This window comes from Limanda limanda, chromosome 12 (genome assembly GCF_963576545.1).
Source record: "Limanda limanda chromosome 12, fLimLim1.1, whole genome shotgun sequence".
Taxonomy (NCBI): Eukaryota; Metazoa; Chordata; class Actinopteri; order Pleuronectiformes; family Pleuronectidae; genus Limanda; species Limanda limanda.
The window spans coordinates 2,175,204-2,199,201 of record NC_083647.1 but is presented as its reverse complement, the minus strand read 5'-3'; the positions used below and the strand labels follow the sequence as shown (position 1 = coordinate 2,199,201).

Below are 23,998 nucleotides of genomic sequence, written 5' to 3'. Positions count from 1 at the left end.
TGCCAGAGCAGAACAGATTCTGAGTTCTGCCCACGGCAATTTACTCACTTGGTTTCATTTTATACACAGAAACAGGTTTTTTTCCTTGTTGTTCATTTTGTAATTTTTTCCATTTTGCTTGAAGCAAAAAATAAGTAAGACACCACACTTGTATTATGTATAAACCATAGAAATTTGTCATATTCTGGTACAGCAGTCCTTTTTTACTTTTACAGTGATCATGTGCCTGACCCCTCGTTTTGAAGCACTACATGTTGCTTACATGCTGAAAATGTTGAAGATTATGAGCCTTTTGCCATTAAGAATTTTACAAAAATGTTTTTTTTTGTTTAATGCCAAGGATCACATAGCTCTAAAAGTCACTTAGGAGAATGGTGTAGCTGTGAAATATTTCTATACTGACAACGTCTCTGACCAGATAGAAGTATGAGATCTCTAAAGTTGCTATTTAGCCTTGTCGTTATGCTTACAATAGTAAGTGTGCTTTATATTACAGTACATTTCATCAGTTCATCTACTCAGCACAGTATACGTTTATTCAAGTTCCATGTTAATACCATCATTTGTCATAGCTCCTCACAAGGAAACTGATAAGTAAATGTTCTCTTAGTGCTTTCTTCCTTCATTCTCTTGTGTTCATCAAAGTCTCACAGTCACACATAATACTCCTTATCCTTATTTTTCTGTTTCTTGTTGCTGCCTTTCAAGCTCTGCTGTTTGTCCTTCATCACAGCGCCATTGCTTTGTACAGCTGAGTTGGTTATGTAGTTCCTGCTCTCGTCCACCTGGTAGGAGCCTTCATCCCTGTTCCTGTACTTATACATGGCATACAGGAGGATGAGGATGCACAGGGCAGCGGCCGCCACTATTCCGATGACCATCCCGGTGGTGCTGCTAGATTCACGGACCACTTCCGAGGGCCCTGGTACTCGCCTGACGCCCGGCTCTGTGGGGTGTGCTGTGGGTATATTACGGAACATTGGGGAGGTTATTAATGGGCCCCTCAGCTTGGTGCTGTCTACCTCAAAGGATGTGGGCAATGGAAGCAACTCTAGGTTTGGCTGGGGTTTTAGCTCGCGGTTATTCATTTTGCCGGCCGGCTGTTTGGCCGGAGCATTGTGGAGGGTTGCGGTGGAGGCAGATGTGGCGGTGGTGCGGCTCTGGTCGGCGGTTAGTAGTATGGCGGTAGAGGTAGTCCTACTGCGTCTGGAGACTGAAGGTTTGTTAGGTCTAAAAGTCTTGGGTGTGTGAGCTTTGTAGCCACCTTCAAAGCCTGACGTGGACAAGGTCTTATCTGTTACCAAGGAGAAGGTCGAGTAAAAATCTTCATCATCAGTAGGGGGCAGGTTAGACTTGAATGCTTCCCCAGAGCCATACCCCGATATCACCAAGCCATCATCATCACAATCATCGCTGCCTCGGTCCGACAAGCAAGGTACCCCCGCCTCAGTGGCCTTGGACAGGGACTCTTTGGTGGTCTCAATAATGGTGAGGAGTGGGTGGTGGGTTGAGGGTGTGGGAATGAAGGGTGCACGAGGAGCTACAGAGGGTTGCGCTAATGGATCCTCAAGTACTGGGATGACTAACTCAGCTCCTAAGGTTAGAGAGAGACAGGTTAGAAGGCATCTTGCGAGTTTTGTGAAATATGCAATATTAGACGTATCTTGACAAAAAAACAAAACAGGCAACAACAGCATATCAGAAGTAAAGTGACATATTTCTAGTATAAATTTCAAAAGGTTTAAGAGTTCTGTGAGGATGAGCCAGAAGGACAGAGCAAAGTTTTCTTTATGGTCAACAGGCTCACTCTGGTTATATCTTTTATGCTTTCTCTGGTATATGTTCAAAACAATATGTTTTCATTTAAAATAGTGTTCTATATCAGAAATTATCTCTGTCTACACATGCCTGTCATATCACATGAACATTCATGAACACTAGACATGTATGTAAACAGGAGGCAGATTGTTAATTGTGTTCTAGGTTGCTTCTTTACAGGAAATATTTATGCTAAACTCAAAGGGTTTAAAAAGTGCCCAGAGTGGTTTTAGTCAATGGTGTTGTCAATGCTATTTTCCTTCATTTAATAATGAAATAGAAAGCAAGGACTAATATTAAGAAAAAACTCTCATTTGAAAGAATGATCTACACCACTAATTCCGATCAATCTACTGTTGAAACAGATAGAAAGATACATATGAGTTATATCATAATAGAAATGACCGACTCAGCAGTGTCACGTCTCAGTGGCTCTCACAACATCTTAAACCTCTTTTTCACAGGTCTGATCACTGCAGTTATAGTTTAACAAACATTTCTCAGATACAGAGCTGTTCTTTGGTTGTGTGGCCACCTCACCTCAGATTGTATGTGAAATATAACCCCTGCCTCTTGATACAGATATCTGATTTCATTTGGGGCTGATTTTAAAAAAGGGATGCACATCTTTAAATCAATTAAGCACCCAATGATTATATACAAAGTCAACAGCCATGTGCAAATTATCTGAATTGAGTAATGAAAACAAATTATTCATAATCATAACCTAAAATTGAACACAAAACACCATCCATTCTGCATAATAGTTTAATTATAGTCAGTTTCAAATCTGCAAATTTCAGGAAATAGGCCGTATTAATTTCCAATTATAAAAAAATATATATTATTTGTGTTTTTGGCTGTCATACAGATGCTAAATAAGTTGAGATTGTTAATTTCAATAAAGCATATACAATAGATTGAGACATTAGACATAATGGGGCATAGCCGTAATTTAACACATTTTCCAGTCTCTGGTATGTAGATTATTATATTGATGCTGCTTTTGCTGGAAATTGAATAACACCATATGTTTCTGTACAATCATTGCTGTTCCATCATCACAGTATTTCGAATACAGCTTAATACCTCAAAATAATTTTGCTGCACAGTCCCAAGGGGCTAGTATGTATTTTCCACTCCGACCACTACATGGCGGCAGAGTACTTCCAATACCTTCGTGGTATGTGTAGTATTTGCATCATCAGGCATTAGTGGGATAAAAAGACCGGAAAGGGGTTTGAGGCAAATTCGCGACATTTGTCTACAAGGGGCTGAACAGCTCTGTGACCAAGAAAAACCTGTTTAACTCTAACTTTACCTTTAGGTTTACAGTATGTCACCTGAATGCTCACTCCTTATGAACTACTGGACTTACAGTAAGAAGATCAAATAACCGTAAATATGTACCTGCACTTACTTCATACTTGAAATCATAAATATTGAAACTGAATCTGAATGCTGCAATGTGTCTGCCACAGTGGCGGCCTCCTTAGATTCGACTACAGAGCAACCAACCTCACAGTTCAAAGTCTTTCTGATGAAAGTCTCTTTGTGCTCACATAACATCTAAATTGCATGTGTATGGATGCATGATTTTGGACATCACAACTACTTTAGAAGCCACTCCTGGTCAAATAAGGGAATTACACAATAGTGATGTGGAAAATGCAAGCCTGCATTGTATTTACAGTGCATTGTTGGTAATTACTAACAAATAGCAACTGTCCACCCAATAAGTGCGTTGGTATTTGTAACTTAATTAAATTAAAGCAGCGTGTAAAATAAATTAACTGAATAACTGAGTACTCTTGCCTCATCTGGTCACTGTGGCAAAGCTAATTACATTAGTATATAGATTGACTTCATGCTAAATAATGATTGATCATTGTCTTCTATGAAAACCACATGGTGGCTCATCAGGCGTGGCTGCTACAAAGTGGCCAGAATGGACTAATACCTTCAATCATGGCTTTATAAATCAGCAACAACAAAAAGTCTACAAAAAAACAACATTTTAACAATGTAATTAAGTTGCACTGTAACACTGCATATTTTTTTGATCCATTTAGCAGTGATACATTATTCTCCTCAGTCTTTGGAGATCCTGTTTTAAGTGTTGAATGTGCAAATAGTGTGTTTTCTTTGACTACAGCATGGCTGCGTTCAGTGCCAGCTGGGTGCAACTCTTATTTCCAACGTGACAAAAGGAAAGACACTGAAACCCATTTTGAAGTGAAGCATTTGATTGTCTTATCAAGGAGGTACCATTTGAGTGAACATTCATTTTAACATTGACAAGCAAAATATCTACTGCCATCAAGCATATGCATACTGAATCTTTGATGCACATTTCATACTCCATGCCAACAAAAGGAATATTTAACAAACATATTATCACACAAAGACAACACATACATTCACAAGCACACAAATCTGTAGATCAAACAAATGCAATTTTATTCTATAATATCAAACAATAAACACAATATAAGATTCAGTTGTCAGTTTTCACAGCTTGATCGCAGATGCAGTTTGAAATATCGGAACAAGTGCTGCTTCGCCTAAATGATTTTCTTAAGAACAAATCCTGTAATTGTACCACAGGGGTTCAGTGAGTGGAATCATATGTTACATTTTCTTTTGCTGATTTTAAATATGAGGAAAATAAAAAATTAGATAAGTGACTTGCTGAATCAATCAATGTGTAAATATATATATATAATTATATATATTTATTATCAATAGAGTACATAGTGATTAATTAACATGTGAACTAAACTGATATTTATGTTAATCTTTCTGTAATTACAAATACATATTTCTGTAATTAAGTATTATTATCTTTATTAAGTCCCTAAAATAAGGACTTTAACATTTAATCTTCCATTTTTATAAACATAAATAAATGAATACGTTATTGATACAAAAGTAGTTTTTGTGCATTTAATGCCATAGTAATTTATTCATTAAGTTGTTTGTTTAATTCCAGATTTTTTTCATAGTAGTCATACGGTGTCCATTACACACTTTGCTTTAAGTGTAAGATACATGAGAATGAACATTTAGATTTTCTCCCACTTCTCCCAATTAACAAACTGCATCTTTAAAACAAAGTTAAACAAAAAAACAATTCAACAAGAAGAGATACATATGTACTGCAGATTTACAACTTACATCATCAAATTGCCCGCATGATTTAGGCATGAAGAAAACAATTTACAAAGGAAAGGTTGTGTAAGACTGTTGGATAGCCACTTGGTACCGTTAAATATCATTTTTATCCATTGTAGAGTTTTTTCTATCTTAAAACATGACGGTACAGGGAGGCAACAACACATACATCCACACCACATAACATAAAAAATAAACACCATAATTCTGTTTTTTTTCTGTGTTTTTCTTTTTCCTGGTAAATCATTTCCTTTTACAAAAAAATGTGTATCTACATTTTTTTTCCATTGCAATAGACTTCAATATTATCTAAAATCTATTCATGTTACAGTTTTTGCTTAAATTGTCATTTGATCTTTAGTGTAGAATGGATAAATGACTTTCATATTTTCATATCTCTAAAGACAAGGGAGAAGGTGAAGAAGGGGTGGGACCTATGAACACACTACATAGGAAATGAAGGTGATGAGGGTGACAGTGTAAGTCAGTTGCCATGTCCATGTAAAGGCAGTACGAAGCGGTCGGGCGGCATTAGAGCTTTTGGCTGTAAGGAAGGGATGGGGATATACAAACAATGAGCAATATACATGCCCATCTACAGAAAAGAACAGAAGAAATCTAACACTGACAAGTCTGACAAACCCTAAACTGCAACTTCTTAGCCATGCAATTCATTTGTTTTTTGTCTTACAGTCAAAATATTATTCAGCAACGATTAATTTGTTTCGTAAAGATAGATTAAAAAAATCTGAAAGAAATGGAAGGTATGTGAGAAGTACATCTGGAACTGCTTCATATACCAATTTGTGGGTTTGGGCTTACAATTAAAAAACACCAGTGGTGGAGATGATAGCGCATATGTTTGACCTTTTTCTTTTTTTTTGTGTTCAATATTTGCCAAGAAATAATACTGAAGGGAATAAAACACACAAGTTAGTCACTGAAGTAGTTCCAAATCACAAAGTCAAATTATATCAAAAAATATTCCACACTATCATTTGAATATTATCTGATTGACAAAAAAACAAACCAAACATACTTAATAAGCCAAAAACCATAATCAGAACCAAAATGCCAGCGATCAATTGGATAAATGCAAAAGGTATGACCAGTTAAAACTACTAAATGATATGTGTTAAGATGAAAGAACAAAGCCATTTAAAATTTTGCACACACTACAACCAGATGCACACAATAGGAAACAGACATGGTGAGAGAGGCACTCGACTCGAGGACGGGCTCCTCTCTCATGCCTTTCTGGATGACAAATCTGTAATGTTAGTCTTTAAACATGAACCGGCCGTGCAGTCTGGGTGTACATTAGAGGGAGACGGTACTGGCTGAGAATGGGTTACTATTATTCATTTTTGGTTTCGTTTTAGTCGTACTGCAGGATGTTGATGCATGCTTAAAGTAAGTTGCATTTAGGGAGAGTAGAAAAGAAACAACACAGCAAACTGAGGGCAGGTAAGGCAGACTGATGTTAGAAAAATAGGAGACGGACACTGTGTCCCAATCCCAATACTATGAAAAACAATTGATCACTGAGGGAGGTCATGTGAAAGTTGGAACTGGCAAGAACTGTCATGTGATTCAACATTCATGCAAGACTGTCCAACTGCAACTTTATGAAGCTACGGTCAGGATTCTACTTGGATACAATGGTATCCATTATCACTGCACTTGGTATGTGAATCCAATTTGTTACTGTGCCAGTGTGAACGCACTGCTTACCCCAGTCCCCCCACCCAGAAAACCCAAGTCAAATTTTAAGTGCAGTATGCAATTGGGACACAGCTCAGGATTAACTCATAGCAGTGGGGGACACTGAAGGGAAAAAAACAAAAAACCAACATATATTGATAATACTGTGTTATGTACTAGATGTGGAATGCAGTTTCTTCAGGATTCAAAGTAGAATTAAAGAGTCAAACGACAAGCTTAATGCTGATATCCATAAACACTGTGCAGCAGTGGAGGGCGTGCTCCAAAGGTTGACAGCTTGTTTATCAGAACCAGCCAAAGCTAAAACCTGTTCCAACCAAGGAACCTGGTTCCAAATCAGGGGGTTGATGGGAGTGTTGATTTGGTGCATGAAAATATAAAGACTGAATATGTAGTGCTTCGATTACTGCCATCATCCAACCATGAAAGGTGAGAAGCAACATGTCAGCTCATGACTATTTCTAAATAGCAGTTTATAGTTGGTCCAACTTTTTGAGGTAGCCAGAAGTAGGGTATTGTTTTAACTCTGATGTGTGTGTTTGCACAAAACATTTTAACAATTTAGGGACAGATTATTACCTAACTTGGGGGGAATTTTACTGTGGGGGGTATCTACAGATCAAGTTTAGGAGCTAATCAATTAGTGGTCAAAGTACAAGGACAAAAAAAAAGACACTATAAGGACAAACGTATTGGGACTCCTACACATTACACCTACAGGAGCTTTTATGACATCCCATTCTAAATCCATAGGCATTAATATGGAGTTGGTCCCCTCTGTACAGCTTCCAATCTTCTGGGAAGGCTTTCTGCAACTACCGGGAATATTAGTGGGAATGTTTGCCCTTTCGTCCAGAAGATTATTTGTGAGGTCAGTCACTCATGTTGGACATGAGGACATAGCTCGCAATCTCCGTTCTAGTTCATCCCAAATGTGATTGATGGGGTAGAGATCAGGGCTCTGTGTGGGCCAATCAGGTTCTTCCACAGCAAACTCAACCGACCATGCTTTTATGGACCTTGCTTTGTGCACTGAGTACAGGCACGCTGGAACAGAAAAGGGACTTTCCCAAACTGTCCCCACAAAGTTGGAAGCATATATTTGTGCATAGGGCATGGAAACACTGCACGGATGTGCATTAGAAGAACAGTAAACCAGTATCAGAGCAGCAGCACTCCTCTGGGACAATCAGCACTCGCGGTTTGTTCAGTGGTTTAGTTTAAGGATTACTACACAATTTTGAAAGATACATAAAGATTCATTGAAGAATATTATGGATACCAGCTTAAACTTCTAAAGTGTCTTTTGACATATAATTAAAATATTTTGTCGAATGCAACCTACATGTGTTGTTTCCATGTAGGTCAAAATGAGAATCAGAGAGGAATTCCATAAGATGGCACATGTCTGACACCTCTATGCTCAAGTGAAAATGAGTAGAGTCTAGTGATTGAAAAGTAGGTAGGAAATGTATTAAAAACCTTGAGGTGGGCTGTAGGGAATAGTCAATACTTGTGGATGTCTCACTGGGGATTTATTAATAGGGCCGGTTCACCAACACAACATGAGTCCAAGACAGATTCTATTGCTATTTAGTGGGTAATTAAATGATTGATTAATGAACTACTAAGAAAACCACTTGCTATTGATAAAGGCGCTTCAGTAATTTGTTTATGAATGACTTGTTTGTCATCATTGTAAATGTTGCTGGTTCAAGGTAAGAGGTCTGTATTTATATACTGTACTGTATTTATATGCAAAGTAGGCCCTTCACTACCAAGCAGGTACTTGAGGGCAGGCCTGTAGGAATGAGCTGTTTGCTTGTCCTGTTGTAGCTACTTCAGAATTATTCCTTGTCATTTCTGAGTCCTCCTCGAATAAACTTCTTTATTGTCTCTATGCTCATTGTTGTTTGCCGATCTTTTTATATACAGTCTATGTTGCAGAGTGAAGTTAGAAGCTGGTGTTATTTTTTCATTCAATACATGTAAGCTATTTCATCGGTCTGTTAAGCAATCTTCAGACCCAAGTTTACAACTTTCTATAACTAAAGCTATGTAGTTCAGCTCATTGTCAATCATAGCAGCAACAAAACGAGTTTGTTCCGCATACAGACAGACGTTTGTGGAATTAGTAGGTCGATGTTCCTCACTGTAATGACCTCATTGGCCTGATATTTACATGAGGTAACACAAGGTCTGGGATGCTAAGGCACTCAAGACTGAGTTGGAGTCACTGATAACGAAACACTTTATTTTGTAATGACATTGGCAGAGAAGCTGTAATAAATGTCTAAGCTATCTAACTGTATTTCATGGCCTTATCACGTTAATAAGGTCATAATACTGATCCACTGTGTGCACCTTATCACATCAGTCATTATGTTGCATTATTATTAATTTAGCGTTGTGTTTGTGGTCCGCCTGATAAATAGAAAACCAATGTTCAGTTTATTTTATCTCAGTATTTGTACTCCTGACAGAACTCCCTGGCTCTTTAACTGCTAACGCTCCAGTGTCTGTTAATGACTGCCTCCAGGGGAGCCGAGGGAAGCGCAGTGATAATTCACTGCAGGGTCCTCACTATGGGGGACTCATTTCACATTCAGACCATTGCTACTAATGAGTGTGTGGCTGTAGTGTTACCTCCCAGGTGTTTTGGTCTTACTGAAAAAATTGTCTTCACGTATTGCATTTTTTTCCCCTGAAGTGAACGGGGGATCAAAGCAGATATTATTTATCACTGATGAGTTTGAATTCAATTATGACGGCACCCTATACATAGCACAGTGGTTTTATTTCTGTTAATACAGGTCTGAGGTAGGTGTCTATTTTTATTGCTCCTCCTTTTTTATGCCAAACAAAAATTGATTGTTATCACAATTATTGTTGCTAAAAAGTGAAAAGGTAAAACTGTAGTTTCAGGCATTACCTGAAGATGCACCCTTTTGGGATCAAACATTTTTGCTCTTGCTTTTTAAAGCATTTCAGTTCTTTTAGAGATATCTACGAAAGGGAATGGTAGACACATTTTTGTAATGTATCAGGTTTAGTGCAAACATAAAGTTATGATTGGTAAATATGTTTTATTTGAAACTGCATTTTAAAACAGGATCTTATTAAATAGGTTTGTTATATTTGTCAGTGACAGAGCCTAACCCAATGCCATCTTATGAAATATATAGAGAGGAGACGACAGATTCACAACAGAGCACAGAATCACTCAATAACTTCTCCAAACAGACAACAGCCACACAGACTAAATAAAGAAAGTGTGGGTAAGACAACATTCCAAGACATTCGATGATGCTACGACCGCCCAAAAAAAAGAAAGAAATATTTCCAACTTAAATACCAGTGCAGACAAAGCAACCAAAGTTGTCTAAATGTTAGGGGCAGGGGGTGTGCATGGGTGACTAAGTGGTGTAAAGCCTCAAACAGCATGCAAAGAACTGACCCTTAGGAAGGTGATCTTAAGAGTTCACAAAATCATAGTACCAATGAAAATTATAGTGGAAAGACAAGAATTTGTGGCAAAAAAAATCTTTTTTTGCCATCCACATTGGAATATGGAATATTGGAAAAGAGAGTTAGGGAGTGATTATTCAATTTAAAGTGATGTACGTTTTCTATCTATAGCTGTTTGTCATATAGGAAGTGTTCATGTTCAGGACAAAAAACGTTGATGGCAAGAAAACATTTTTTTGCGTTTTTATTTGCTTTGGAAAAAAAAAGATTTTAATATTAAAAGCTGCATGGTACAAAACCACATGGTACTCCAGAGTATATGTGGAAACAATTAACATCCACCAAATATCATGCCACAAATGATGAGGCCAAAATGCAAAAATGTGTTTCGAGATGAGTGGCGAATAGACGGCAATCATGTCTCAAAAAAAAAGAAGAGAGAGATAACCTAAACAGGATATAGCAGTGACTCCCAAAAAGAACAAAGGAAACTTGAAATCAAAGCATGCCACTGTCAACGTGATGTTAGGTGTTAGAATGGCGTGAATTTCTGTGTAAACACATGACTGGATGACAGGGGCCCTGTCTTTGTCTTTCTTCACGAATCCCAGTGCTAATCTCAGGCTACACAGCACAGCTTTGAATCCGTCGACACCTCAACCTTTGAGCGATTTGGAAAAATTTGGGAATGGCCTTCTTCAACGAGAACCGAGCAAACAGCACTAAGACTCTCAGCCAGTATGGGTGTAAATGTTATCATAATGAAATTGAGACGAATACTTTCAGGGAAATATTGAAACCTAAAATAAAGCAAACATTCTTCTTTACTTTTGGAGTGTCATGGAGGGGCATTCCCTCACACTCATTCCATCTAGCTTGTTAACACAGATAAATCAATTCATAAAGTTGAAGGTCTGAGAAATAGAATGTACTATTATAATGTATATGATTTTAAATCTGTTTCCTTTACTGTTTTAATTGTGATTTGACATATTACTCGAGAGACTGACAAAATCTTGACACCCAACAGCAGCACTTGGTGCATGGTTGAGTTAAAGCTACCCAGTTTAATTCTATGTAAATGACTTACAAGAGCAATCAAATAAACATTATTTCTTAAAACTATGTTCTTTTTTTAAAAAACAGGCTTTCAAAATAAAACATGTAAAAAAGAAATAAAATATATTTTGTATTATTATTATTCGGTATGAAAGTGACAACATGCCTGTTTGCTGTTTCCTACTGAAATTAGAATTACTAAAATATGGAAATTCCCAAATTCTTTCAAATTGTTTGAGGTATCATAATTCTGGAATGTTTAGAATTTTCCTTAAATATTTTGATACAAAAAAGACAGAATAACAAGTACAACTAAAAAAGCAAAAGTATGACCCGAAAAGAAAGGAAGCTTGTACACAGAAATTCAATGATATCTGTTCTCTATTACATGTACCAACACAAGCCTCTTAATATGCAAATAAAACACAATTGAAAATGAAAATGTAAAATGTATCAATGTGGTCGAGACAACACGCTGAATATTTAGCTGAAAAGAATTTTAGATTTTTAAAGACACTGTCAAATGTGTGTTATTTTAAAGATGAACGTTTGCAGAGCAGTGAACTCAAACACATGTTGCAGCATCAGTGCAGAGAACATGGTTCACCAGCATGCAGATTTTGCACATTAATGATGACATGTGCTAACCCTTATTATTCCTCTTAGCAGACAAAATCTGTATGTGCACTGGTGACCATGTTAACTACTTTGGAAGACCCCATGTGCAAGTGTAGCTCATGATATTAATTAATTACCTTCTCTGACTCTTGTGTCAACTAGCAACATATTAACTGGACTGTTTTTTTGAATTTGCACATGGCATTTAATCATCCAGCTTTCCTTGGATTAGTTAAGGTACAGTGCAGCTTTCTTACCAATGCTTACGATTACCACACTGGCTGGTTTGATGAAGTTACACTTTGTCTAACCATGGGGCTGTGATGCTTTTGAGGATGTATTCATCCTCTAGTGCAGAGATGAGTGAAAGCACAAAGAAAGCAAGCAAATTCAAACTAACCTAGCCCACCTGCATGGCTAGTTTCGCACTCCTCCAGGTCTTCGTCATCGCTCGAACACTCTGCGGATGACACTATGTCATCTGATGGATGCTTCGCGGCCACAACATAGGTCGCCAAGAGGTCACAGCCGCAGCAAAGATACCCAAACACAAAGAGAAAAAAACAAAGGAGACACGGAAAGACGAGGGGAAATGGACAAGGGAAGTTAGAAGGTGAGAAGGACTTTGACCTTGGAAACAATTGTGTGACAAAAAGATCTTAACTCAAGGTTCACTTTTTTTCTCTTAACTATCCCCCTTAGTTTATATGGGTTTGATCAGTTGCCATGGAGATGGCTCATATAATATCACATGACCTTAATGGGGTCATATAAGCGCAAGGAACCCTATATCTCTCTGTCAAAAGTATCTCTGGTGTCAGATGTGAACGTCATCCTTGAGCTGTGGTAGGTTTCGCTTGGTTTTGTCGTTTTGCTTTACACTTCCTGACTCATCCTATTAGAAACACTTAAGAGAGCAGATGGAAACTAATATTAATGTTGCCTACAAATTCACAGCACCTTACAGATACATTAGCTTACTTTTTTAATGTCTTTGTGCTGCCTGCATGCTTTTATAAATTGTATCAATTGTTTTGTTGCTTCCTCTCATTTAATTCTCAGACGATGAATATAATCCATCTGTTTATTCGAAGGACAGGCAGCATCTTATAACATTTCTTGTTTTCGTCGTAGTTTTCTCGTGACACCTCTGTGACTTCAGGATACCAACAATAACGTAGAATAGCGTCTACTGGCCTAGTCTAATGGTGCTTGAGTTAACCTCTTGAATGCCAAGCAACATGTATATGACTTTCCATTTTGTAAACAAGAGCTCCATGTGAAGCTAACAATAGCATATACACACATGGCTGATTGCTGTTTATTAGTCAACTTCAATCATACTGAGAATGTCTCCAGTCATATGTCTGATCCCTTTTTGCAAAGTTATAATGAACGTTCGACAGTACCTGTACAGTTGAGGAGGACCGGTGTTTCCGTGTAGTGGTGGTTGACATCATGGTAGTTGTCTCTATGAAGGTTGTGGACATCTCTGGGGCCATGGCCGTGGTCCTGGCTGAGCCTGCCCCACTGGGCACATCACCTACCAACCTCACGCTGCCGTTGATCTTGATGTTAGGGTTACCCTCAGCGGCCATGTTCAACACCTTGAGGCCATTATAGTAAAGGCCAGACAGTTGACCCTGAAAGGGCCGGCCATGATCACTACCTCCAATAGCGACTGATGCTTGAGTGTTGAAAATTGTCAACTGCCGCCCTGAAGGAGAAATCCACATGGAATATGTATTCAACTGAGGAAATACAATTTTAATATACCTCTTTGTAGTTACAGAGTTCATTTGCAACACGACTAAAAGGCATTATTAACATGGAGTCACAACAACCAGAGGTAGTAGTGCTCTGCAGCAATATTTTTCTGAACTTTGAATACATTTTCTCTGCCTGTGTGGAAGATGTATGTATATATGTATATAAAATGTTACTTAATTTTATTAAAGTATTCTGCATTGGTTTGCTAACTCTAATGAGAGATTATTTCAGTGTCCATTGTCCACAGCTATGTAAAGATGGCAGGACAGATACAATGGTAAAGCTAAGATGTGCCAAAGTGATGTGACATCAAGTCCACAGTATTAACTGTGATTACATCAACAGGCTGCTACAAAATAACATATGTACCTGTGGTCATATCAGGATGCTTAGTTACAACTCAGTAGCCTGTTGTAACAGTTGTTTCGTGTATTTCTGTTTTGTCACATCATCAGCAATCATCAGCATCAGTGATGTCATAATTCACTGTGATTGGCTCAGCTGTTTCAATTATAAAGCCACAGATTTAGCCTTTGCGCACTTGGCCTTCTTGGAACCATGTTGGCAGCTTAGTGTTTAGATGCCCACAGTTTGTAGCCAGGACCTACCACCTTGCACTGGTTGTTGCACTTACACAATTTAAGTCTGATTCTGTGAGAGATATCTTCTCAATTTGTTTAAAAAATGAATTTAGTTCTATTATATAATGAGTTATTTTACAATTTATTCATTCATTGATTTACACTTATTTAGTATCTTAGTTCGATATGTAAATATCCGCCCACAGGATTTCTATTTAAACAATTAAACTAAGTTTAATAGTATTTTGTTTGTATGAAGAAGTCATAAAGATCCATCGATGTGGCATCTTCTGTGTTGATGTGAGCATCACAAAACAACTCAAATCAAACATTATATAAGTTCAGATGATATTTACAACATTATACCAGTATCGTAACACATAAATAAAAATACATATTTGTTTGAAATTACCTTTCTCTTGTAGCCACTCTTCTACTGGTCTGGCGTATTTGAAAGGAATTTTCTTATTGGCCATTTGATAGCGTTCAATGTCGCTGTTCCCTTCAAAGTTTAAGAAGAAATTTATAAAGACATTTATTGATCATCAGAATTATGTCACCATGTCATTTTCCCATCTAACATTTACAAAATGTTTAAATCATTTTATCAGAGGATTATTTTTTTTAATACGCTTGCTTTAGTTACAGTATGGATCTTTAGGCAAATTTTATTTAAAAGATCAGGGGAAGAAGGATCCCTGAGCTGAACGTTTATAAAAATGTAAAAAGAAAATAACACAATATCAAGACAGTCAGTCAAAAGGATTTGCTGTAGTACTGTAGTTTGCATGCAACACAAGAGTTAACCAACAACCACATTTTTCTGGGCCTTGATTTTCATGATTTGGCAGAGGTATAAAAGGACATGTCACCTTACAATGCCCATCACATGAGGGTATAACGTTAGTCACATGTCACTGGACAGCATATATGTTCATGAAACTGACTGATGATATGTTCGATAAGTGTGGAAAACAGCCGTGCCTTAAACAGGGAATTGGTCATTTACCGGTGTAAGTGCTTATGCACCTTTGTGATAACCTCAGTTAATGATGTAGGAATGTGTTCAATTGACCCAGTGTAGGAGTAGCTAAGCAAAATTACATCTTGTGACTGTCAGGAGAATAGCAGGCTGACCAAGTATTTTCTAAGGTAAAGTTTGTGGCTGACTTTAGCCTTGGATCTATGAAAAGAAAATAGCTGCAGCAGGTGGAGGACCAGTTGAAGTTTGATGTGAAAGAAAAGTCAATTTTATAATCAGAATCCCTCTTGATTTCTAACGGATGCAGCAGTGTGTGTATGTGTTCTGGAATATTCTCCTAGGGTGATGTGCAGGAAGACCCTTCACAGATTTCGGGAGACAAGTAAAGAGACATAAGAGTAACAGATAAGTTTTTCCTTGAGAGACTGCTTGGGTCAACTGCGGCTGTAACGGTCTGACTATCTGCATGTAAAAAAAAAGACTGGCGCTTGACACGTTAGCCTAGATTAAAGTTAGCATGTGGCAACCATGGTGGGATGTTGGCATGATCTCTCTTTCACTTTAACTTAAACACACTTTCAAATCTCTACATTCCTTCATTAGGTGTAGCCTATTCACACATTTGGCTTCTTCTGTTCGTCTGTTGGCACATCATCAGTAGTTACTCTTTACTCCTCTAGCAATGAAGACTACAGTGATGCTTTTTTAAAAGAAGTTTCATCTGCTGGCTCAGCAACATGTCTTTTAAGATGTAATATTTTGGTCACTAGAGATCTGGAGTTGAGGAGCCGATGTCAAAACTTTACTTCCCCAGAGGACCTGACCTTGTTTATAGACCTGAGATGGGATTAATGGAACTTCAGGTTCAGTTTCCATGAGGCTTGGAAAATAAAGAATTGTGGGACAGCAATTGAAAAGTGGAAAATTTATATGAAATTGGTCTTTCTAATTTGTTTTTACAGAATGATAGGAAGGAAGAGTGATAGTTGCGAACATAAAACAAGGATATAAATAGAGATAGTAAATGGAAACTGTAGGGAAGACTGAGTAACATTTCACTTGGGCATAAAGACCCTACACAGTGAGCAGGGAATTACTGCACCACCCAATACCCCAAGAGGACAAATACAATTACCACTATCAGACACAATCTTGAAGACATATTAAACCTTTGGAGAGTTGTGGCTCAGCTCTGTGTGTGTGAGAGAGGCTGATAAGAAGCTCACTGAGACTTTGCCATCTAATCCTACGCGATTAAATGAAAACACTGTGACTAGTTTACTACAGTCATATTTCCATCATGCTGACACAGCACAGACCCCCTCCCATTGTCAGTGGGAAAGAGATTGTAGACAGAATAAAAGAGGGGGAAACAGGAGGGCATGTCCTTGAACCACGATGATAATCCAACAGTATTGAGACACTGGCTGATGTGTGTTAAAATTAAGTAATTTAAAGTCTATGAGCAGCGGTTGCAGGGTTTTCAGCAGCTCAATCCTGCCTGTTTCACAAGACTAATCTTATTACAAAGAAGATTTCAGATTATCCCATGTGGAAATCTATCTATAAGAATTATTACACATTAAAGGAAGATTTCTTCCCTCAAGTTTTGCATGTTCCTCTGTGTGTTTAACGTTGGCTTTATACTTACAATCTAGTTCTCTCTGTCACTTCAACAAACCCACACTTTCAAATCTTTCCATTCACAATACTATCATGATCGACTGATGTTCTTCAAGCCAATCAGTCACTGGATAATATCTTTGCTATTCTGCCTGTGTTACAGACCTAATATTGCACAATTGTGCTATAGCACAAACATCATTGTTCTGTCATCACCTTTGCAGTTGTTTCCACTTATGACAGGCTGGAGGAGAAGTGAAATGCTTCAGTGGACATCACAGTACTTTTGGTAGAGCACGATCAGGTTGAATTTTTCTGTCAGTACCTGCCCAAGCCCAAGAGAAAACCAACTAAGCCCAACCCAGACCCAACAGGTTTTTCTGTCCGTGAGTTTGTTGCTAAAAATGTTTCATTATGAGATTTTATGCCAACTTAATTAGGACCCTACATCAAAAACCTGTGCCGACAGTGCCAAATTCAACCTGTATTTCTTTGTTAATGAGTAACGTGACAATATGATTAATATATTGTGTAGTTTGTTTATAAAGAGATCAAGAACATCCATAGGGTCTGATGCCAATTATTGACTTAGGTTGGCATCATCAGGGAGATAATATTTCAATAGAGGGAAGGGAGAAGAGGCGCACAGTGGAGAAAGTTCCTTGATATTGTGGCGAGGACGAGACGAGACATGGCTGACTGAGTCCCAGAGAAAAATGTAATTGTGTCATTTCAGTTGAATGGTCGAAATAAAATCACAATGCATCATTGCAGTGCCAATTCACTCTTTTAACACATTGGCAGTCAGCTTAAAGGGGCATTACTGCCAACAACTGCAGTCTCTATGCTCTCATTGATTAGTTTTAAGTCTCATAATGTTCCACTTGGGAGCATTTGCTCTCTCAAGTGAGACACCTAGATGCAACATCTGGTCCACTGGTCAAATTCTAGTTTAAATATTTGACCTTGATAAAAGCTCAGTTAATGGCTTTTATTGATTTTTTAAGCCACACATTGGACAATATACTTATTTTTGATAATGACAGTGAATAATTTGTTGTATAAAAGTGTATGTATAGCAGGCTATTTTGAATAATGACTACCCTGCTATTAATAACGTGTCTCATAGCACAGAAAAGAAGAGTGACTGTACAACAGAGTTTTGGCCACTGACAGATATATTCCATCAGGTGCTCATGTAAAGTAGATGCTCATGCAAAAGTTAAATACCAGACAAGAACAAAAACATTTGAATTATGTTGTGTATGCACATCCTGTCCAGTGACCTTCTCAACTAACTCATAATGACATGATCCTGTTGCCATATCAAATCTTGTTGATAGTAATCATTATAATTTGGCAACTTTAACTGATACTCTTTTGTATATATTTACTTAGGTGCTTAGTTTTAGATTAGTTTGATGAATGAGTGTTATACCTGTTGGAAAGTGTTCATTGATGGACCAGTTGTCCACCTGCAGCGTAGCATTCCCACCATTCCTGGTAAAACGGACAACATGATACTTCCCATCATTCACTGTGGTACCGCTTTCTTGCACACTGATATCCACGGTGCCAATGTTGAACGTCACTCCAATTTTCCCTTGTTTCTGAAATGGGAGAACACAATTGTTTATTATAAACAGTGACACGTATGTGTAAGGTTTTGGAATGAAGGGTTATTTAGTAATCATCCGAGACATAAATTTGACATACAATTTGATATGTGTACCGAAGATATTCCAAAGAAAAGACAAACTTAATGGCCAACACCCACTGCCTTCTCTGCTCCTTTACCACTTGGTTCATCCTAATAAGGCAATCGGCATCTGCTTGAGTAGTGTGGCCACATTCTAAAATGTGCACTCTAAGAAAACATATCCCCAGACCTCAAACACAAAGTGATTAGTACAGGGCTCCCAAAATAAAACGTATGAAATGTTTTTATTTATTTTTTGTTTTTTAAACTAACTTAGGCAAGGGGATGGTTTCCTTATCCCTCACACTATATTTTATAGTTTTTTTTATTCTTGTGAAATAATACTTAATTATTGCTTCACCCAGCATATTTCACATCTGTACATATTGGCTGTGATTAAGTTTAGACAACTGAATAAGAGGAGCTGGAGATGCTGACTGTATAAGGTATTCCTCCATGGAAACAACAACATCAACTTAATGCAAGGACACACTAGGTGTGTTTGAGGCCTTATTGCTGGAACAAGCAAAGCCAGTCAAACACACTAGCCCATTAATATTCATATCACTTTCCCTGGTTGAAGAGCGGCAGGATGTCGTTATTTTATTATTCAACACAGATCACCACATAGAACATCAGAGGTCATCTTCTAGTTAGATGCCAGCAAAGGCATCGAAAGAAAATGCAACAAGCTGAACTGGACTGTTGTGTACAATCTGTATTCATACAGAAATGTATGTATAAAAGTATTGATTCACACAAACACATGTCTCTTTAATGAGCAAGGTGTTTATAACTGTACTAAAAAACTATAACTGTGTTTGGTCAGTCATATTCTATTTGTAATACAAAACTCAAGCTCTTTCCTTCTTTTTTTGAAGTTTTAAAATATATCACAAACTGTTTTTTTACTTGAACACATCATGTCAAACTTGAATTCTATAAAATGTTCCCCCCAGGCAGTGCCAGCACCAGGGTGAATTCCGTTTGAAATAAATGATGTCCTGGCACCAAAGGAAAGGTATCTACCAGTGTGAGCACTCTATAGCACAACGTCTCAAAAGGATCCATCCTATATGTCCCAAACAAGATGTTGGTATATATGTTTTCAATACATGAGAGGTCACTTTTTTAATATCTGGGCCAGAATAATTTATACGTCCAGTTTGCAAATCTGGATGAGAAGCAGACCAGCAAAACTCAACCCAAACGGATTTTTTGTTGAATCTGCTCAAGTTTTTTCTAAATCAATACTGGACCTAAAGAACACAACTAACTGAATATACTGGGTGTAGAGCTGAGATTGGTCTGGGAAGGCAAAAGGACAAAACCGAAGCTGCAAATCACTGCAGGACAGTAAAAGGCCATAGATGATAAATATAAACGCACTAATAGAAAGAAAAACATCACTTTCACTTAAGTGTATTTGTTTTCCCTCTGCTCAGAACCTGCTCCAAGACACAAACGCACACTCACATCTCTTCAAAGTCCTGCTTACTTTAGGCAGTGTAAGCGCAGCATAGACCTCATGAATTATTTATGCTGAAAGTCTGTTTTACTCTTTCTGTTGAATAAGTAACATACTTTGAAAAAATAAATGTGTTCATGTCTATTGGACAAGAAGAAGAAAAACAACTGCAAGAATAAATTAATTGGCCTGTAGCTCAAAGCTTTGCTTGATTATCCCTTATCGCCAATATTCCTGCGCATTAGTATTCATACATTTCTGAATAGGCTACTTATCACTGGATCATCTTGGGAACTAAACCCAAGACCTCAGCCAGCTCTACACTACGTGTTGAGCCCACTGAAGGTTGGTCCGTGGTGTGCAGGAGTAAGCACAGCAGCAGGCGGTTTTGCAGCTCAAAACAGCATCAGGAAAACCCAACTCGAACATAAATTTGACCTCCTGGATTTTCAGGAATTCCCTTTTGGCCTGTCAGTCCCCTGTAACCACGCAAGACTTGCTGGTAGTGCATCGCCGCCCGGTGGACATCTTCTCTCCCTCACCTCCTCACCTGAGGCCAGATCCCTCCTACAACAACCGCCTTAGGAGGGGGGCTGCTCAGCCAACTGCACCCTGGCTCCAGCACTACCATGAGCAGAGACGCTCCCGGCTGCAGGTCATGCTCTTCCATCGGCGGTGGTGCTCCTGGCTTAGGCCCTGGTGATGCTGCTCCCTCATGGAGTCAGGGAAAACACTCAGTGGGGACCCACGTATTAGCTAAAAACTACCGGGCTGTTGCAAATGACACTCCTTCGCAACACCCCCATAAGCCTCCCGAAACTTTAATAATCGGTGACTCCCTATTTTTCCAAAGTTTGTGATATCAAAAACAAAGTTCCAGAAGTAATAAAATGCCACCCCAATGCTGTAAGAGTTATCGTTCATGTCAACACAAATAACATTCCCAAGCAGGAATCTGAACTATTAAAACAGGACTTTGTCCACCTGTTTAATATCCTCAGTTTCCTAAAACGTAAGATCCTCATCTCCAGACCGATTCCCACACATGGCCGGAGATTGGGGCGTTTCAGCAGGCTGATTAACCTGAACATCTGGCTGTCCTTTGCCTGTGCTGCTTGTGGTGTGCCTCTTGTGGACAATTTGAATTCCTGGTAACGGGTGGACGTTTTTGGTCCAGATGGTCTTCATCCAAACAGAGCAGGAGCTTGGATGCTGTCTGATTATTTGGCGAATGGACTCATCTGCTTGAACACACCACACAGATTTATAAAATCAGACCACCGATCAACTGTAGTGATCGGAAACTACCAGATGTCCATCACGTCCCTGTCCCTATCTGATCCACATTGACTATAGGTAACTTTTCTTCTGGACTTGATCCAAACAGAGGGACTTTGAAATAAAACAATCTGGCGCCTGTCACGAAAATCTGATTCTCTGTTGACACTCCCTTCAACTCCTGTAATCACCATCAGTACCCCTCACAGACCCCCTGCAGCCGATCACAATCACAGCCCTCTTGTGCAATTCATAACAATTTCAAGTATCTTGACAACATCTTTTACCCCCCTCTTTTAGTTCCACTCCAGTTAAATTTGCTCTTTTAAATATCAGATCCCTTAATATGCCATGATTTTATAACTTTTAATAATTTTGACTTTTTTATCAGCACAGAAACATGGCTTTCCCAAGGACACTACAGTTCTCTTATTGAAGCAATTCCTCCTGATTTTACACACCTCCATCAACCCTGGCTGTCAGAAAGAGGAGGGGAGATGCCTTGACTGCTAAAAGTCAACAATAAATAAACAGCAACAGCTGTTGCTATAAAATTTCATCGATTTTTTTTATGTGTTCTCATTTTTCAAAAATGGTTTTATGTTTAAACACCTTGGTTTTATAATTACCTGCAAAAATCCAAAACAAATTAATATATATCCATAGACTGTCACAGCCTGTTTTTATTGAAGAATTTGGGGAGCATTTGTCACATTTTGTACCAAAATTTGATAAAATCCTCATCTTGGTTGATTTTAACATACAAGTCGGCTTTAGAGTCTTAATACAGATTTTATAGTGACACTGGAATGATTTAACCTCACTCATTCAAAGCGTCACACACTTGATCTTGTCCTTTTTAACGGTCTCAGCCCCAAGAACATTGGAATTAAGGATATCTGTGTGTCTGACCACAAACCAGTTTTATTTAATGGGGTTTAATCCCATTTACCTTTCAATCATGATGCAACTGTTCACTGTTTTTATCCTAAATGTATTAGTACATTTTGTTTTGGTAACCAAGTAGTTTTGTCAATGTTGGCAGACAAAACTGTTAATGTACTATTTACATTATATGCAATGATGCAATAATATTTGAGTTAACTCAACAGTTAAGTTGAAGTAACTTAACATTTTTAGTTAAAGATGAAGTTCTCTCAACTTACAATATGCAGTGCTGATATATATTTGCAATCCATAGGAACACATAGTTATGAGACCAGATAGCACCAGACTTAAAAACTTTGGCTCCAATATGTCAGCAAAATAAAATAAGATTTTGAAACCTGACTTTTTCCAAAGTACAGCTTTCTAAAAATAGATGTTTAGAAGTCTAATACTTTTTTTATGTGATAATACCTAATTTGCATATTCAAACAATTAAAAAGGATACATATAATACATATTTGTCTTAATTTGTGTAATTAACAAGTTTCATTGTGATTAATTCTACTGTTCTTCCCCTATATTTTCTCATCTTCACGTAGAAAAAACTGAAAACTAGCAATATGTAATTGAAGCACTTGGGGCACAAAGTGGAAACAACCACACATATTCAGATATTTTAGTTACTGTGGCACATTCCGTCTTCCCGCCTGTCACCCAGTGTCAGCTTTCCATTTGTTCCAGCCCCCCTTCGACCTTACAGGATAAGCAGTATGGACTTCCCCATCCTTAAGGCCTGAGGAGTATTTCAAATACTTAAGTCACTGCTGAAGGAAGTGCTTTTTATTCCTTCACCACTTTTCTCTGCTGCTGTTTAGAATGGCTGACACTCCATCCTCTCAGTTTAACACAGCAAATGCCTTGGAGTCACCCCCAGCACACACACTAGGTGCACCAAACAGTAACAGGACAGACGTTGGATAAATAAAACAAAAGAAAGGTGAGACAGTGCCAGACACAAATAATGCAAGCAGAATGTATGAGAACTTACTATGTGCAGCATGAGATAATCCCCCAGACCAGGAGCGCTGTCAATCCGAACCAGGATGCCGTCTTTCAGGGAGCTGCTGAATCCAACAGTCAGCCTGTCGGTCCTGGTGCTCGGTCTCTCATTGGCCGGCCACTTGAATGTAATGAGGCCTCCTCCTTTGCCGAAGATGTACGTTGTCCCAGCTGAACAGAAAAGAAGGAGGACGTGTGGATTTTTAAACAAAGAAAACTCAAATCAAGTTGAATAAAATATTAGGATCAAACAGATTCATGACAATGATTACATTTCATTTAGCTGATGCTTTTATCCAAAGTGACTTACAATAAGTGCATTCAACCATGAGGGTACAAACCCAGAACAACAAGAATCAAGAAAGTGCAATTTCTCTAAGAAAGCCAATCTACAAAGTGCTATAAGTAAGTGCCATTTAAGTGCTAAGAAACTGTTAGTTTAAACTTTTATTCAAGGTATAGTCGGACATGGTAATAATAACTAGACTTACAAGTTAGTGTAAAAGTGTCTGAGCACATCAATTACTGATCATCTAATGATTGGTTGTTGAGCTGCAAAAACAAAGAGTTGCCTCTCTTCCAATCACATTATTGGAGGACCAAGTAAAAACGATGTGAGTTTTGTTTATACAACATACACAGAAAAAATTAAAAATAACCACTGTGATCCAATTACAAAATCCCAGACACAGACATAACAACAGTGTTGTAATGGATTAGTCATGTAAAGTAAAGATAAAGTTCAAGAAAAAGAAAAAAGTCACCATTGTAGAGCTTAAAAAATGTAT

At 38.1% G+C, this 23,998-nt stretch overlaps 1 protein-coding gene across 8 annotated transcripts in view; it reads right to left on the bottom strand.

Moving 5' to 3' along the window:
- Positions 1 to 653: 653 nt before the first annotated feature.
- Positions 654 to 23,998, bottom strand: part of nrxn3a (neurexin 3a) — a 157,347-nt gene continuing 134,002 nt past the window's right edge. For 3 of the 8 annotated variants that reach the window (XM_061083135.1, XM_061083133.1, XM_061083136.1), the window contains 5 exons: positions 23,200 to 23,381; positions 18,257 to 18,428; positions 13,260 to 13,579; positions 12,272 to 12,353; positions 654 to 958 (listed from right to left, as the gene is read on the bottom strand). In XM_061083135.1, coding sequence (XP_060939118.1) covers positions 654 to 958; positions 12,272 to 12,353; positions 13,260 to 13,579; positions 18,257 to 18,428; positions 23,200 to 23,381 — 1,061 coding nt within the window. Of the gene's footprint in view, positions 1,295 to 2,970; positions 2,985 to 11,638; positions 11,649 to 12,262; positions 12,354 to 13,259; positions 13,580 to 14,625; positions 14,716 to 18,256; positions 18,429 to 23,199; positions 23,382 to 23,998 lie in introns of all 8 variants that reach the window. The other 5 variants (XM_061083131.1, XM_061083128.1, XM_061083130.1 and 2 more) reach the window with 5 other exon arrangements.